This window comes from Panthera onca, chromosome B4, assembly GCF_046562875.1.
Source record: "Panthera onca isolate mPanOnc1 chromosome B4, mPanOnc1 haplotype 2, whole genome shotgun sequence".
Taxonomy (NCBI): domain Eukaryota; kingdom Metazoa; phylum Chordata; class Mammalia; order Carnivora; family Felidae; genus Panthera; species Panthera onca.
In genome coordinates this window covers 83,560,192-83,578,781 of record NC_138345.1, presented here as the reverse complement: position 1 = coordinate 83,578,781, position 18,590 = coordinate 83,560,192, and the positions used below count along the sequence as shown (strand labels likewise).

At 41.5% G+C, this 18,590-nt stretch overlaps 1 protein-coding gene across 4 annotated transcripts in view; it reads right to left on the bottom strand.

Annotated features, from left to right (window-relative positions):
- Positions 1-16,883, bottom strand: part of OS9 (OS9 endoplasmic reticulum lectin) — a 31,075-nt gene extending 14,192 nt beyond the window's left edge. For 3 of the 4 annotated variants that reach the window (XM_060657127.3, XM_060657128.3, XM_060657130.3), the window contains exons 1-5: positions 16,686-16,882; positions 16,100-16,276; positions 15,170-15,233; positions 14,963-15,039; positions 14,678-14,776 (exon numbers count right to left, since the gene is read on the bottom strand). In XM_060657127.3, the coding sequence (XP_060513110.1) occupies positions 14,678-14,776; positions 14,963-15,039; positions 15,170-15,233; positions 16,100-16,276; positions 16,686-16,847 (579 nt within the window). In that variant the 5' untranslated portion in view covers positions 16,848-16,882. Of the gene's footprint in view, positions 1-14,677; positions 14,777-14,962; positions 15,040-15,169; positions 15,234-16,099; positions 16,277-16,685 lie in introns of all 4 variants that reach the window. The other variant, XM_060657129.3, reaches the window with a different exon arrangement.
- Between the last annotated feature and the right edge of the window lie 1,707 nt (positions 16,884-18,590).

The following is an 18,590-nucleotide window of genomic DNA, read 5'->3' as shown; positions in this document are numbered from 1 at the left end:
TAGAAAACAAATACAATACAGAAATTCAAAAGAGCCAAAATAGTTGGTTCTCTGAAAAGAGGATTACAACTGACCAAACCCTGGTGAGACTGACCAATAACAAAAGAGGCCAAAATCCCCTCAGGAACGAACAGAAAAACCTATTCACAGATGCTACAGAGATTAAAAAATAATAGAAGGGTATCGTGAACAACTTCATGACAATAAATCTGAAAAATCAGATGAAACAGACAAATTCCTAAAAAATACAACTTACTAAAACTGACCCAACTAGCAATAGAAAACTTTGAATATTCCAAAAACTACCAAAGAAAATCAAGTTGAAACTCTTCCCACAACAAAAACATAGACAAACATGATTTTACAGGTGAATTCTTGCAAACACTCAAGGAGTAAAAAATTGTAATCTTAAACATTCTTCAGTGTATAGAAAAAGTGAGAACATTTTGAACTCATTTTTTGAGGGGAGCATAACCTTGTTACCAAACCATGATAATGACAGTACTAGAAGGAAAAACTACAGGTCAATATTTCTCAAGAGAGATATATATAAGTCCTTTAAAAACCAGCAAACTGAATCCAGCAAGACCTAAAAAGGATAGTCAAGAATAATACATATGACCAAAGTCATTCATTTCAGGAATGCAAAATTGGTTTAACATTAGAAAATCAATAAATGGGGGCGCCTGGGTGGCGCAGTCGGTTAAGCGTCCAACTTCATCCAGGTCACGATCTCACGGTCTGTGAGTTCGAGCCCCGCGTCAGGCTCTGAGCTGATGGCTCGGAGCCTGGAGCCTGTTTCCGATTCTGTGTCTCCCTCTCTCTCTGCCCCTCCCCCGTTCGTGCTCTGTCTCTCTCTGTCCCAAAAATAAATAAAAAACGTTGAAAAAAAAAAAAAAATTTAAAAAAAAAAAAAAAAAAAAAAAAAAGAAAATCAATAAATGGTTTAATTTCAAATGAAAGTTTGGCTTAATATTAGGATATCAATTAAGTATATTAGTTTAAATCAGTTTCATATTAGTAAATAAATACTTGGAAAAAATGATCAGTTCTTAGGAATCAGTGAAATGCAAATTAAATTCATAATGAGATACCGTCATACATCCAGTAAGTCAATAAAAATTTGAAAGTCTGGTAACATATATTGGCCAGGATATGGAATGTTGGGAATATTTTTGCAATAAGGATATGAATGGGAACAAAAACTTTGGAAAATATTCTGCAGTGCCAAATAAGGTAGAACAGGAGCTTACTACCATATCCTACGACCCAGCAATTGTACACCCAGGCAAATTTCTCCATCAAGAAATTCTCGTACATTGTATCAGGAGGTACTTAAAAGAATTTTGCATATAGCAGCAGTTTCTGGGAATAGCAGAAAACTGGAAACAACCCAAATGTCCACGAAAAGTAAGGTGGATGAACAGGGGATAATGAAATATACAAAGGAATACTAGACAGGCATGGAAGTGCCCTAGAGGTACCGCCATGGACAGAGATGAATCTCACACACGCAGTACTAGGCAAAAGAAACAGATCCCAGATTTCCTTGTATGCACTCTGCATGCTTTCATACAATATGACACCATTTGTATAAAGTTCAGAAAAAAAAAAAAGCCTAAATTAAATGAGGTGCCTGCACAGATGGCAAAACCTAGAGAAAAGCAAAGGAATTCTCCTTATCAGGTTAGGATGGCTGTTAGCTCTGTGGTGAAGGGAGAGAGAGGGATGCACCGTGTGGGGGCACGGAGGCGTTTTTAAGGTACTATCTGTATCCTTCCATAACCCAAGGCGATTAGATAGGTATTTCCTTTATTATATTATTCCTTACACAATACATGCGTGTTTTATACCATTTTATGTATTGTGGCATATTTCACAATATTTTTTTATGTGATTAGAAAAAAAAGGGCCACAACATTAAGGTACAAGAGAATATAAGAGGAATAATTTACCATGAAGATATCACAACTCTAAATTTACATTTCTCTGACACAGCCTCAAAATAGATGAAGGGAAAATTAACAAATTGCCAAATCCACCATTACAGAGAAAATTTTAATGCACCCCTTTCAATAATAACTGGCCACCTGGCCAAAAAACATTAGTAGGTAACTTGACCAATACAGTTAGAGTCTTGAACTAAATCGAGAAAACACATGCTATCAAGCGCACCCACACCATTTTTTAAAGTTCGCCACAGAGAAAGTCTTGATACAACAAATCGCTGACACGATGGCCTAAAATTAGAAATCAATAGCCATATATAAAAACAAAAATAGGGGCACCTGCATGGCTCGGTATGTTGAGCAACTGACTTTTTTTTTTTTTTTTTTTCTCAACGTTTATTTATTTTTTGAGAGAAAGAGACAGAGTGTGAGGGGGAGAGGGACAGAGAGGGAGATACAGAATCGGAAGCAGGCTCCAGGCTCTGAGCTGTCAGCACAGATCCAGATGCGGGGGCTCGAACTCACGAACCGGTAGGATCGTGACCTGAGCTGAAATCCCACGCTCAATCGACTGAGCCACCCAGGCGCCCAGAGCAACTGACTCTTGATTATGGTTCAGGTCATGATCTCACGGTTTGGGATTGAACCACACATCTCGGGCTCTGCGTTGAGCTGACAGCGCGGAGCCTGCTTGGGATTTTCTCTCTCTCTCTCTCTCTCTCTCTCGCGCGCGCGCGCGCGCGCGCGCGCGCGCTGCCCCTCCCCCACTCGCTCTCTAAATAAATAAACTTAAAAAAATAAAAACAAAAATAAAAGACATTTGTTTAGAAATATAATAAGCGTAAATCTAAAATAAGTTTTCAAGCAGAGCACAAATAACAATGACAATGGAAATGCTGCATATCAAAACTTGAGGGATGCAACCCACATGGAGTTAAATGGACAGCTTTACCCATGTGTGAGTAGGAAAGGAGAGTCCGTGAAGCATCCCACGGTTCCTATTATGGACAAAGGGATAATCTCTCTCTTATACAAAGAGTTCTTATCAGTTTAGAAGAAAAAGATCAACAACTGATTAGGGAAATAAGCAAATAATTTGGATGGTTGAAAGAAAAGAGTAAAGGCTGAAAGAGAGAAATGCCTCTTAAATATGATTAAGATTACATACCTTTTCCCAAGATAAATGCAAGTTAAAACCATACTAAGAAATCACTGTTTATCTGAGGCCTGTCTGATGATTGGCCCAAATCTGAAAGTTTAAAAATACATTGGGTTGGCATGGCTGCAGGGGAACAGGCATTCTCATATATTGCTGGAGGGAGAGTAATTTACCTAAGCAGGGTAACTAGGCAGTACATATAAGAATTCCACCAATCCACTTCTAGGAATTTAACCTACATATTCTCTGTGAATAACCTACATTATTCACTGCAGTACTTTTGTGTTAATAAGAGTTAAAACAACCTAAATGTCCATCAACAAGGTATTATTCAGCCAAATGATAGTACAGTGTATAAAAGAATAATAGCAGGGTGCCTGGGTGGCTCAGTCAGTTAAGCATCTGACTTTGGCTCAGGTCATGATCTCATGGTTCATGAGTTCAAGCCCCGCGTCGGGCTCTGTGCTGACAGCTCAGAGCCCGGAGCCTGCTTTGGTTCTGTGTCTCCCTCTCTCTCTGGCCCTCCCCTGCTCACACTTTGTCTCTGTCTCAAAAATAAATAAACATTAAAAAAAATTGTTTTTAATTTAAAAGAATGATAGCAACTATAAAAAAAAGAACAAGAGGGGGATAGGCAAAATGGGGGAAGGGGGCCAAAAAATACAAACTTGCAGTTATAAAATAATTAAGTAATGAGGATCTACAGCATGGTGATTATAGTTAATAATATATTACATATTTGGAAGTTGCCAAGAGTGTAGATTCTACAAGTTCTCATCACAAGGGAAAACAATTTTAACTATACGTTGACAGAGGTTAACTAGACTCATTGTGGTGATCATTTCACAATATATACAAATATTGAAACATATTGTGCACCTGAAACTAATATAATGTTATATGTCAAAAATACCTCAGTAAAAAGATAGGTAAACAAATAGAAAAAAAACAAAGGAAGGAAAGGAGGGAGGAAGGGAGGAAGGAAAAGGAAATTATTTATATATGTATTTGGCAAGGGCTCAAAGATAAATGTTTGTATGTGCATTAAAAAAAAAAAAAAATCTCTCAGTCAGGGAGCCTGGCTGGCTTAGTCAGTAGAGCATGTGTCTTTTGGAGTGGTGAGTTCGAGCCCCACCTTGAAGGTAGAGTTAACTTAAAAAAAAAAAAAAATCTCGGGGCACCTGGGTGGCTCAGTCAGTTAAGTGACTGACTTCAGCTCAGGTCATGATCTTGTGGTTCGTGAGTTCGAGCCCCACGTCGGGATCTGTGCTGACAGCTCAGAGCCTGGAACTTGCTTTGGATTCTGTGTCGTCTTCTCTCTCTGCCCTCCCCTGCCCGCTCTCTGTCTGTCTCTCTCTCTCAAAAATAAATTAGCATTTAAAAACTTAAAAAAAAATACAAGAAAATTATAGACCAACTCACTTATGAAAATAGCTATAAAATCAATTAAAATATTAGGAAGCTAAATACATCACTGTATTAAGAATATTTCAAGGGGTGCCTGGCTGGCTCAGTAGGTAGAGCATCTGATTCTTGATCTCAGCTCAGGTCTCGATCCCAGGATCATGAGTTCAAGTCCCACACTGTGCTTTGCACTGGGCACAAAGCCTACTTAAAAAATAATAATAAAATAAAATCTTCAAAAAAAAAAAAAGGCAAAAAGGAAACTTTATGACCATGGATTATTCCAGAAATGCAAGGGTAAAAAAAACTTAGAAAATGAATTAGTTGAATTCAAATAAAGATGAAAAACCATATGACCATCTCAATAGATATATAAAAAACATGGGTTAAAATTCACACCTACCTATGATGAAAATATTACACAAACTAGGAATAAAATAGATCTTCATTCATCGGGTAAAAGGTGTCTACAAAGACCCTGCAGGAAAACACGATGTTAATAGTGTAACCTCAGTAGTACTCTCTTTAAAATCAAGCCAAAGATGCCTACCTCACCCCTTGAATTGCACTGCAGGTATAAGAAAAATGGCATATATAAGGATTAGAAAGGAAGAAATCAGAGTGTGTCTATTTGCAGATGACATTATTATTCACATAGAAAATCCATGAGAACCTGCAAGCTATTATAATGTAACTTTTAAAGGATGCCATTTACAATAGCATCAAAAACTATAAGGTACCTGTAGGCTTGAAACATTTGCCCACACGAACAAGTCACAAATAAAAAGCTACAAGGTATCTAGGACTAACCTCAAATGAGATCTATAAGAGCTTTCAAAGAGAAAATTAAAATCTTAGTTTGGTACAAGGCAGTAAGTAAATAGAAGTAAATATTATGTTCATTGTGAATGAAAAGTCAGTATCATAAAATATCAATTCTCTCCAAATTAATATAAAATTCAATGTAATTCCCCATTAAAATCCCCAAAAGACTTTTTTCACAGAACTTGTCCAATAATAGCTCAGACAGTTTTGAAGAACAAAGAAAAATGCATATTATCAGATACCAAGACTTACTAAAAAGCTATAGTATGTAAAACAATGTGGAGTTGGCACAGGAATAGACAGACTATTGAAACAAAAAAGAAGCCAAGAAGAAAATGCACATATGTATGGCAACTTGATAAATGCCTGATGTGGCACTATAAATCAGGGAGAAAATATGGCCTGCTCAATAAATGATGCTGGGACAGCCAGTTATCCAGATGAAAAATAGCTATATTTAGGTTCTAAGCTTACACACGACACATTAAATTGTTTATGGAATTAAAGTCTAACATATGAGAAGAAAACTTCTATAATTTGAAAAATATAAATGAAAAGAAAAGGATTTAATAAAAGACATAAAATATACAAACTATAAAGAAAAACACTGAAATTTTTAATCATATTGGAATTTTTAAATTTTTAAATTAAAAGTACATTTGAGATACTATGAACAAAAGAAGAAGACAAGCTATAGCTAGCGTATAGGAGATTAAGGAATTAAATCTGGAATATATGAAGAATGCCTTTCTAACTCATTCTGTGAGGCCAGCATTACTCTGATACCAAACCCAGACAAAGATATTACAAAACCGCAGACCAAGATCCCTTGTGAATACAAATGCAAATTTTCTCAACAAAATACTAGCAAACCAAATTCAGCAGCATACTGAAAGCATTATATATCATGATTCCTGTGGGATTTATTCCAGTAATGCTAAGATGGTTCAATGGACAAAAATCAATCTGCACACTACAATACACCACATTAACAGAATGAAGAAAAAAGCCACATGATCATCTCAACCGTGAACAAAGAATTTGAAAGTCAACACCCTTTCCTGATAAAATCACTTGAAAAACTAGGAATAGAAGAGAATGTCAACATGATAAAGGCCACATATGAAAACCCCAGAGCTAATAGCATTACTTAATGGTGAAAGACTGAAAAATTTTCCACGAGTAATAGGAACCAAGATAAGGATGCCCACTTTATGTCACTTCTATTTAACATAGTACCAGAAGTTATAACCAGAGCAAATTAGGCAAGAAAAAGAAATAAAGGGCATCCAAATTGGAAAGAAAGAAGTAAAATCATCTCCGTTCACAAGTGACATGATATTACACACAGAAAATCCAAAAGAACCCCCCCCACACACACACACAAACCCTATTACAGATAATAAATAAATTCAACAAGGTTTCAGGACATAAAATCAACATGCAAATATCAGTTGTATTTCTGTATATTTGCAACAAACAAGCCAAAAAGGCAATTTCTTAAGTGTTTATTTATTTGTTTTAAGACAGAGAGAGAGCACATATGCATGGGGGAGGGGGAGAGAGAGAGGGAGATACAGAATCCTAAGCAGGCTCCATGAGCATAGAGCCTGATGTGGAACTCAATCTCACAACTGTGAGATCATTACCTGAGCCAAAATTAAGAGTCTGACACTTAACCAACTAAACCACCCAGGTGCCTCTAAAAAGGCAATTTAAAAATTTTTTTCACTTACAATACCATCAAAAAATAAACTATTTAGGATAAATTTCTCAAAGGAGGTGAAAGACTTACACATGGAAAACTACAAAATTACAAAATATTACAGAAATTATAGAAGACACAAATAAACAGAAAGATAGCCTATGTTCATGGACTAGAAAACTTAATAGTAAGATGGCAATACTATACAAAGTATCTCATATTCAATGCATTCTCTATCAAAATCTCAATGGCTGTTTTTATAGTCAGAGAAAAACCCATCTTAAAATTCATATGGAATTGTAAGGGATCTCATATAGCCAGAACAATCTCAAAAAAAAAAAAAAAAAAAAAAAAAAAAACCAAAGTTGGAGGACTCAACACTGCCTAATTTCAAAACTTACTACAAAACCACAGTAATCGAAACAGTGTGGTACTGGCATAAGGACAGACATACAGGCCAGTGGCATAGAATAGAGCTGAGAAATTACCCTAGCATATTTGCTCATTTGATTTTCAACAAGGGTATTAAGACCATTCAAAGAGACAAGGATAGTATTGTCAACAAATGGTGCTAGAAAAACTGGATATTTACATGCAAACAAATGAAGGTGGATCCTTACCTTACTTTGTATACATAAATAAACTCAAAACTATAAAACTCTTAGAAGAAAACAGAAGTGAAAATCATCATGACTTTGGAATAGGCAATGATTTCTTACGTATGAGGCCAAAAGCACAGACAATAAAAGAAAAAATAGGTAACTTAGACTTCATCAGAATTAAAAACTTCTATGCATCAAAAAACACTACTAAGAGAGTGAAAAAGCAGGGGCACCTGACTGGTTCAGTAGGTAGAGCATGTGATTCTTGATCTCAGGGTCATGAGTTCAAGCGCCATGTTAGGCATGGAGTCTACTTTAAAAAAAGACAGAGGGGCGCCTGGGTAGCTCAGTCGGTTAGGCGTCTGACTTCAGCTCGGGTCACGATCTCGCAGGTCCGTGAGTTCAAGCCCCGCGTCAGGCTCTGGGCTGCTGGCTCGGAGCCTGGAGCCTGCTTCCGATTCTGTGTCTCCCTCTCTCTCTCTGCCCCTCCCCCGTTCATGCTCTGTCTCTCTCTGTCTCAAAAATAAATAAACGTTAAAATAAAATTTTTTTTTAAATAAAAAAAGAGAGAGAGTAAAAAACAACCCACAGAATGGGAGAAAATCATATATATACATACACACACACATATACATATATATTTGCAAATCATGTATCTGATAAGTGATTAATATCCAGGATATATAGAAAACTACCACAACTCAACAATAAAAAACAACCCAATTAAAAAATGGGCAAAGGATTTAAATAGACGTTTCTCCAAAGAACATATACATATAGACAATACGCACATGAAAAGATGTTCAACGTCATTTGTCATTAGGAAAATGAAAATCAAAACCACAATGAGATACCACTGCATATCCATTAGGATGGTTATTATAAAAAATAGTAATAATAAGTACTGGAGAGGGTGGGGCAACTGGGTGACTCAGTCGGTTAAGCTCTGACTTTTTAAAAAAAAATTTAAAAAAAAATTTTTTTTTAATGTTTATTTTTGAGACAGAGAGAGACAGAGCATGAACGGGGGAGGGGCAGAGAGAGAGGGAGACACAGAATCGGAAGCAGGCTCCAGGCTCTGAGCCATCAGCCCAGAGCCCGACACAGGGCTCGAGCTCACGGACCGCGAGATCGTGACCTGAGCCGAAGTCGGACGCTTAACCGACTGAGCCACCCAGGCGCCCCTAAAAAAATGTTTAATGTTTATTTATATTTGAGAGAGAGAGAGGGAGAGGGGGAGGGGCAAAGAGAGAGGGAGACACAGAATCTGAAGCAGGCTCCAGGCCCTTGGTTCTCAGCACAGAGCCAATGCGGGGCTTGAACCCACAAACTGTAAGATCATGACCTGAGCCAAAGTCAGACACTTAACCAACTAAGCCACCCAGGTGCCCCAAGTGTCTGACTCTTGATCTCAGCTCAGGTTACAAACTCAACAGTTGTGAGATTGAGCACCACATTGGGCTCTCTGCTGTTAGCACAGAGCCTGCTTCAGTTCCTTTGTCCCCTCTCTCTCTCTGCCTCTCCCCCCTCCCTCTCTCTCTCAAAATAAATAAACTTAAAAAAGAAAAAGACATTGAGAGGCACCTGGGTGGCTCAGTTGATTAAGTGTCCGACTTTTGATTTTGGCTCAGGTCATGATCTCATCGTTCATGGGATCAAGACCTGCATCAGGCTCCATGTGACTGACAGTGGAGAGCCTGCTTGGGATTCATTCTCTCTCTCCCCCTCTGCCCCTCCCCCACTTAATCTCTCTCTCTCTCTCTCTCTCTCTCTCTCTCTGTCTGTCTTTCTCAAAATAAATAAACAAACATTAGAAAAGAATAGAAAAAGTGAGCAATGCACCAAATTCACCAATAAAATATGCTTCTGGGTATTTCCCTCAAAGAAACTCTTGCACATTCACAATGAGACCTACATTGTAGCACTGTGTATAAAAGCATTAGAGTTGAAATCCAACTTTTCCTCAACAGAGGAATAGTAAGTAAACAATGAAACACACAGCCATTAAAATCATTGACCTAGATCTCCATGTCATGCCACAGAATGGCAAACAGTGATTAGTGAAAAAGCAAGTTGATACCACTAATGTATAATTTTAAAACACAAAACATATATGGTGTCTACGATACGTGTATGACTAATAAAAGTACAAAGCAAGCATGAAGATGGTTGTGGTTGTTTCTGGAGAGGAGGGAGAGAGAAGAAATGAGAAGGTGGGCTTTAACTACATCATTCATTACCATTTTATTCCTTTCTGATGCAAATATGGCAAAATGTTAACATCTGTTTCACTTGGCAGTGGATTTATGGGTCTCTGTGACATTATTTTTGTAAGTCCAAGATGTTTCACAATTAGAAATTAAAAAGTAAAAAATCTGAGATCTCTGTGAAATCTCACTTAGTATAAGAATTGAGATAGGGATCCAAATTTGCTTAATTCCAGATGGCTAACCATTCCCAAACCCCATGGAAAAACTGCACTTTTACCAAACACCATGCACACGGCTCCTACCCAGGAGGCATTGGGAAGGTAGGACTTCACTATGCTTCCCCTGGAGGCAGGAAGGGCGGGGGGGGGGGGGGGGAGGCAGGGGGAATGTGGTTTACTCAATCACGAAGGCAACAAACTTGGGTGGTCTATCAGGATGTAAGGACTAAAAAATGAGGGGCGCCTGAGTGGCTCAGTCGGTTGAGCATTGGGCTCTTGATTTCGGTTCAGGTCATGATCTCACGGTTTGTGAGTTCGAGCCCCGTGTCAGGCTCTGAGCTGACAGTGAGGAACCTGCTAGGGATTTTCTCTTTCCCTCTCTCTGCCCCTCCCCCACCCACGTGTGCTCTCTCTTTCTTTCAAAATAAATAAACTTCAAAAAAATATAAAAATAAAAAATGAGAAACAGCCAGATAGGAATGCCCTCAACTTTCTGCCACTACCACCTCCAGACTCCCCACCAAATACACCACCCTTTCATTCCCAGTTACAACCCTAGATCTCCTCTCCTCAGGGTAACTGTTCTCCTGTGTTCTGTATCCCAGCTCTGTCCCATTCTCTTCCCCTTCTTTCTGCTATAACTCAATCTCTCCTTTCTATCAGGTCCACCCAAAAGCATTTACACATGCTCCCAATTTAAAACGCGAAAGAACACCCTCTCCAACCCTATAACCCCTCCAACTAGTGCTCACCTTTTCCCTCCCCTGCATATCGAGACTTCTTCCAAGGTTTCCACTTCTTCATCTCCTCTTCAGCACCCCACAGAAACTGCTGTAGCAAAGTTCACCAGTGACCTCTGTCATTAAGTCCAACCAAAGGACTGGTGAGGGGAGACTGGGAGTAGAGGACTTAGAAATTTTCATCTGGTTCCCATGACTACTGCCGGAGTTCTTATTTCCTTGTGAATGCTTTGCTTTTATTAAAATAATAATTCCCATGACTGCCCACAAGCAGTTTTTAATCCTCCTCTTCCCTGAAGGTTCAAATGCTACTGACGCCCTGGGCCAACCCCTCTTTGAGATGTGTCACTGTAGTCTCCTTTCTGGCCCCTTCTCGGCAAAGCCCCCTTCCGCCCATGCTTTCAATGATGGCTTCCTCAATGTTCTGTTCCACCTTTTCCACTATATACTGTTTCTTTGGGGGGATTTTACCCAGACCAAGACTCCAACTGTAGCCAATATGTTGATGACTCCCAGCCTTCGGGGTTCAATTCGGATCTCTCTCCTGAGTTCCAAACCCACAGATCTAACAGCCTCCTCAGAAATCTCTACTTGGATGCCTGCAGCCACCAAAATCATCATACTCAAAACCAGAATCATCATTTTCCTTCACCAAACCTATTCTTCTTTCTACTCTACCTAACTTAGGAACCACCATCTATCCATGCTCAACCCAGAAACCTATGAGTCTTACTCTATTGATTCTGTTCCCTAAATCTCCCTCCAAATTCACATTTCTTCATCCCTGGGCCACCTTCTTTTCTCACCTGGATCACTGCAACCACTTCCTAACTGGCCTCCCAATCATTTGCTACATTCCAGCCAGAGTGAGCTTTCAAAACCAAAACTGAATATGTCATCATCCTCCTTAAGATATCTCATTAGCTTCCCCCTTATTTCTCGGATTGTCCAAACTCAACATAGCTACAGAGCTTCATGACCTGCACGCTGACCCCTAATTGCTGCCCAGCCTCACCTCCCACACTCCCTTCCCACAATTCTCTCCAGTCACTGCGAAAAGCTATCAACTGCCCCTTGTCTCCAGGCCTATGGCACTTAGCAGACCTTCCACTTGGAATGCCCTCTTCCCTCTACCCCTCCTCTACAGCTGCTGGACTAGCTCCTCATCCTTCAACTGTCAGTTCAAAGGTCACATTCTCCAGGAAGCCTCCCCTTCAGCTAGACTTGGCTAGTTCCTTTATTGTGCATCCCCCTTATCACCCCCATGATATGTAGTTCACCTGTCAGACTTTATCCTGCTTGCTGTGGCTGTTTATTTAATGTCTGTCTCCTGAGAGCAGGACTAGGTCTCTCAGTCACCACTTCATCCCCAGTTTCTATGACAGGGCTTGGTGCAGGGCATATGTTCAATAGATAAGAGGAAAGTGCAGTCTTTGCCCTCAGTTCTTGGCCTACTGAAGCTGCAAATAACAAAAATAATTCGAATATAATAAAGTAAGTGCTTATAATCAATTACATATGTGTGTAGATGCTTGTGGGTTGCTATGGTCTGAATGTTTGTGCCCCTCGAAAGGTCTTATGTTGAAATCCTATGCCCAATGTGATGATATTAGGAAGTGGGACCTTTAGGAGGTGCTTAGGTCGTAAGGGTAGAACCTTCATGAATGGGATTAAAGTTCTTATAAAAGAGGCTCCCCAGAGCTCCCTAGCCCCTTCCACCATGTGAGAATAAACAAGAAGTCTATGACCTGGGCCACACTAGCACTATGATCTCTAACTTCCACACTCCAGAATTGTTAAGAAAAAAAATTCTGTTTATAGGCCATTCAGCCTGTGGTATCTTGTTCTAGCAGCCCAAATAGACTAAGCCATGGATATATGTGGACATGGATATGTGGATGTGAAACGCTGAACCTAACTCACCTTCTGGCTTAGCCAAGAAAGTTCACATAAAATCGATGACATTTGAACCGGCTTATTATTCATTCCAGTCATTCAACAAATAACTTCTGGGTACCTACTTGGTGCCAGGCACTGTTCCAGGCACCAAGAATACAGCAGGAAATAAGACAAACGAACAAAAATAAGAAGAAGAAAGAAAAGATAAAGAAGAAGAAAGAAAAGAAGACAGACATTGTCCCTGCCTTCCTGGAGCTTATTCTAGTTGGGGTAGACAGACAGGGACGTTAAATTCCAACAAGTAAGATAATTTCAGGAAATGATACATGCTTTGAAGAATATAAAACTCTGTAGGTGTTTACCCGGATGGTGGCAGAGGCTGCATGTGTTCTGTGTGCCAACATCAGGGCTAACTTGTGGAGGTGTCACAGGGATATATAACTTGAATGACAGGGTGGAGCCTACCACTCAAAGATCTGGAGGAAGACAGCTTTCAGCAGAGGCAACAATGAAACCCACTGATTCAAAGAACAGAAAGAAGGCCAGTGGGGCAGATACACAACGAGTATTTATATCTCCGACCCAGACCTCATCCCTGAACTCCAGAATCACAGAACCAACTACCAACTGGACATCGCCACTGGATGTCTAGAGTCATTGTGACCTCCATCAACCTGGGTTCCCCTCCAAACCCAACCCTTCCCATTCTAGTAAATGACAGTTGCATTGTTGCATTTGCTCAAGCCAAAAACCCCAGAGTCATACTTGACTCCACCCCGTGCCCAATCCATCAATAAATCTTCTTGGGTCTACCTTCAAAATATGTCCCGAACCCGAGGGCTTCCCATCACCTCCCAGGCACCTCAGTCTGTGCTGAAGTATTTGGATCTTAGCCTTTGTGCAAGGCAGAATCACAGAAGGTTTTCCAGGACGGGACAGAGAAGTGACACTTGCCGTAGGGGTGTGTTGGAGTCAGCTCACACCAGTTCACAAGAGCAAACTGGAAAATTTTCAGGAATGTCGCAGATGGTTGACATCACAGTGACAGCATGAATTTGGCCACGGTAAGACTACTTATACCACAGATACTGGTAAACATTATAGATCAAGGCTCCCCACTCCATGCTCCCCACTCTCTCCTAGCCATCAGAATGCTCAACATTTACCAGCATACAACTGCATGTGCAAGTCTGTATTACAGAAAGACCCTTCTTGTGTCATCGGGTGTGTGATTCTTATCTCTATAGGTGTTTACGTTTGCGAATACACGTTAGCACCCGAAGAACCTTTCCCACCGTATATCTGCCTGCTTGCCTGAACTCAGTTAGGGAGCACTAGATCGGGAGCACCTGGTAAGAGGCTGTTGGCAATGATGCAGGTGAGAGATGAAGGCACCAAGCATAGGAAAGAAGCCAGTGGTCAGAGAAATCTAGAAATAGGACGAATAGGCTTTGTCATTTACTCTGAGAGAACTAGATTCCTTTCCTTCACACCACTCCTCAGTTTGTAGTCACAGACCCATTTCTGTGATTCTTCTTTAACATGTCTTCCTGTCTAGACTGTACATCCCCTGAGGACAGGGGCTGTGTGTCTGCCCAGCACTGTAGCCCCAGAGCAGGGCCCAATGCTTACACCTGCACAGCCTTACTGACGAGTCATTAAATGAAGAACGGAAGACAAAGTAAAGGAGAAGGAAGAGTCAGTAATAACGCTCAGAAGAAGAAACATGGGAAAAAGAATAAGAGTGGCTAGTGGTTCAGAGGAAAGGGTTTGGGAAATGTTGACTTCAAGTGCCCGGGACTATCCAGGCAGTGGCATCCAGCTACCAGCTGGAAATATGAGTCTTAAACTTAAGAGTCTTGGGTCTGAAAGAGAACTTCCTGAGTATAACATGCAACCCTTCCCTCTTCCCTTAGAGTCTGAATTGTCACTGAAGGAGTGTCAACTTCCCTCTCTTAAGACTCACCCGAACCTCGGCCTCCCGTGGCCTCCCATTAAGGTCGCACTTGGACCCGTTGCCATAGGTCTGGCTGTGGTAGCGTTTCAGACGATGCTGCTTGGAGGCCTGGGGAGGACATCAAGAGGGAGGGCGGGGGCAGAAGAAAGACAGCAAAGAGAAAAAATGGCACTTTGTCCTAATGGCCACCGAGCCCCAAGCAACATGTCAGCTAATCCTGACCCTCCCCTTCTCGTTAGGGCTCTGAGTCTACAGCCAGGACCCCTTTCTCTCCCAACCCCAAACTCCTGCCACCTTGGCTGTCTCATCATCCCAGTCGAAGGCCGATTGGTAGTAGCCGAGATAGAGGACTTCACCTTTGATCTCTGAATCTACAAGAGAAACCACAGTGAAGCACCGTTACTCCCTTCTAAGAGGACTAAGAGGGAAGGGGACTGGGGAGGCAGGTCACCTTCCATGAAGTGTTGCTGAGGGCTTAGGGAAAATGCAGGCATGAGTCACCTTCCATGTGGTACTGCTGGATGTGGCGTCCGTAGCAGAATTCATATGTCCACCAGTCCTTGGTCTGACAATTAAAAAAAAAAAAAGAACAATTAAGGGGATAGCGTGCAGATGTCTCTGCTTGGAACCTGAATCTCTCCTAGCTCCAAGACACATAACCTCTCATCTACTTCTCATCCCCTCTGCTTCCATACTCAATTCTCCAGATTCTCAGTGACGAGGAAGGGCTGCTTTCCTTCTGTGCCTGGGAGAAATGCCTCTAAAGTATGTTTTTCACCTGTGCTCTTTCCACGCCTCCCTTTTTAAAGATTTTTTAAAAAATCCTTCTTCGCCTTTTATAAAGATAAGGAATCATGGTATCCTTGAAGCACTCGGACTAGGAAAATTTGAATATTCAAATATTAATTGAACTTCTACAATATTCCTTGTGCTGTTCTAGCCACCGGGGATACAACTGTGAACAAGATAAATTCTCTGACCTCATGGACTCATATTCCAGTGCTGGGACTCAGACTAAAAAAAATAAATCAATAAGCTGATGATTCAGTTAATAAGATGATTTCAGATCATGAAAAATGCCATGATGAAAATAAAATAGGACACCGGCAGAAAGTGACGGGGGCAGGGGGTGACTTTACCAGGAAGGCTTCTCTAGGAGAATGTCCCTCCTACCCTACAGTGACCCTCTTTAGGCACCTCAATCTTGGCTTAACTATCACTCTGAGGTCTTCTGTCCTAACCCTCCTCTACACTCAGCAAAGTGTCATCAGTGGTTGCAGAATTCTTTGCTTCTGTACAATATGTCTACTTGTCCAATGGCCTTTTTAACCCCCATAGGTCCTCTCGTCCCTCCCCATTCATGGGCACTCCAGTTCCCAGATAGATACCTAGTTCCCAAGCCCTCATTCCATTCTTCCCAGCCCCTTTCACCTTCAGCAAGCAAGGAGCATCTTTCATTGGGCTCAACAGCTCAGGGATCCCAGGCCCTCGGTAAGCAGGTGCCTCCTCCTCCCTTTCACGCTGGAAGTGAATAGCTCCAGCTGGCAGGCGACATTCATAGCGCTGTTTGTACTTAGAGGAGACAATCACCACGTCCGAAGCTTGGCTCTGGGAAAGACGGAGGTTCGGGGGGCGGGGAGGCAAAGAGAGGCTGGGATCAGAGAGAACAACGAGATCCCTCTTCGGATTCTGGGGAAGAGCCCAGTCAAGTCAGAATGAGCCACAAGTCTTCCAGCTGTGTTTGGCGGGTGAGGGGAACGAGCGCTCGCACTTCTCTACTGGGAGGAGTCTGGGTGCTTCTATCTGGAACCGAAGCTGACAGCGGGAAGCCCCACCCCTCCCAGTCCCTAGCCCCAGGGGAATGGGTCTCCGTCTACGGTCCTTAGGAGTCATCGTAAAACCCCTACCTACTCCTCCCGATTCTTCTTAGGCGCGCTATGCAGACTCCACAGCGGCCCTTCTTCCTCTTTCCCCCCTTCCCCTTGCCCCAGATCCTCGCCCTTCCACGCCTCCACACCTGCCCTCCCATGACAGGCAACGGCAGGATCTCGATCCCATAACGCATCTCACTCAGTTCCTCTAGATTCAGGCTTCCGACACCGCCGGCCAGAGTTGCGGGTAACAGGAGCCCCAGAAGTAGCAGCCCCAACAGGCTGGACAGCAGCGTTTCCGCCGCCATCTTTCGTTCACCTTCTTACTCAGGGCAGCTCCTTCCGCCCTAAACCTGGCAGCGGCCTCACCCCGCCCACGAACGCCGAAAGGTCTCATTGGTTGAATGTTCTGTCCCTCTTACCTACCCAATTCCCATTTGTAAACGTGACTCCAAAACCCTCCGGGAGGTGGATCACGATGATAAGCAAAACCACTCACTGCTCCTGATTGGTCAGAGATACCAACCAATCATCGAGGAGCTCAGACCTCCTCCCACCCCCACCCCCTCCACCTCACCCCCAGTTCCAGAGAGATGAGGTCTAACGCCCGGGCCCTTTGAAGTAATCTTTCTGTCTTCTTCCAGGTGTCATGCGCATCTCTTTTTCTTTTTTTTTTTTTTTAAGTGGTTTCTTGCATTGTAGACTCCTCCCGCCAGGTGGAGGATTGAGACCGGTGGGTGGTGCATGCAATACGCCTGAAAGTTACTTAATAGTTGTTGCAAAATAATTATTATTTGGCACGAAAACAGACGTTAAGATCAATGGAACATAATAGAGAACGCAGAAATGGACCCAACAAACGTATGGCCAACTAATCTTTGATAATGCAAGAAAGAGTAGCCAATGGAATATAGACAATCTCTTCAGCAAATGGTGCTGGGAAAACTGGACAGCGACGTGCAGAAGAATGAACTTGGACCACTTTCTTACACCATACACAAAAATCAACTCAAAATGGATGAAAGACCTAAATGTAAGACAGGAAGCTATCAAAATCTTAGAGGAGAAAGCAGGCAAAAACCTATTTGGCCTCAGCCACAGCAACTTCTTAGTCAACATGTCTCCGGAGGCAAGGGAAACAAAAGCAAAAATGAACTATTGGGACCTCATCAAAACAAAAAGCTTCTGCACAGCGAAAGAAACAATCAGCAAAACTAAAAAGCAACCGATGAAATGGGAGAAGATGTTTGCACATGACATATCAGATAAAGGGTTACTATCCAAAATCTATAAAGAATTTATCAAATGCAACACCCCAAAAACTAACTGAGGAAAGGGGCAAAAGACATGAATAGATGGTGAACAGACACATGAAAAAATGCTCAACATCACTCATCATTAGGGAAAAGCCATATTGAGATAATACCTCACACCTGAAGAATGGCTAACGTTAACAACTCAGGCAACAACAGATATTGGCAAGGATGCGGAGAAAGAGTATCTCTTTTGCACTGGTGGTGGGAATGCCACCTCATGCAGCCACTCTGGAAAACAGTATGGAGGTTCCTCAAAAAATTAAAAATAGAACTACCCTACGACCCAGCAATTGCACTACTAGGTGTTTATCCAAGGGATACAGGTGTGCTATTTCAAGTGGGCACATGCACCCCAATATTTATAGCAGCGCTATCGACAATAGCCAAAGTATGGAAAGAGCCCAAATGTCCATCAATGGATGAATGGATAAAGAAGATCTGGTACGTATATGTTTATATATATTATATATATAATGGAGTATTACTTGGCAATCAAAAAGAATGAAATCTTACCATTTGCAACTATGGAGATGGAACTAGAGGATATCATGCTAAGCAAAATTAGTCAGTCAGAGAAAAACAAATACCGTATGACTTCACTCATGTGAGGAATTTAAGGTACAAAACAGATGAACATAAGGGAAGGGAAGCAAAAAGAATATAAAAACAAGGAGGGGGACAAAACAGAAGAGACTCTTAAATATAGAGAACAAACAGAAGGTTGCTGGAGGGATT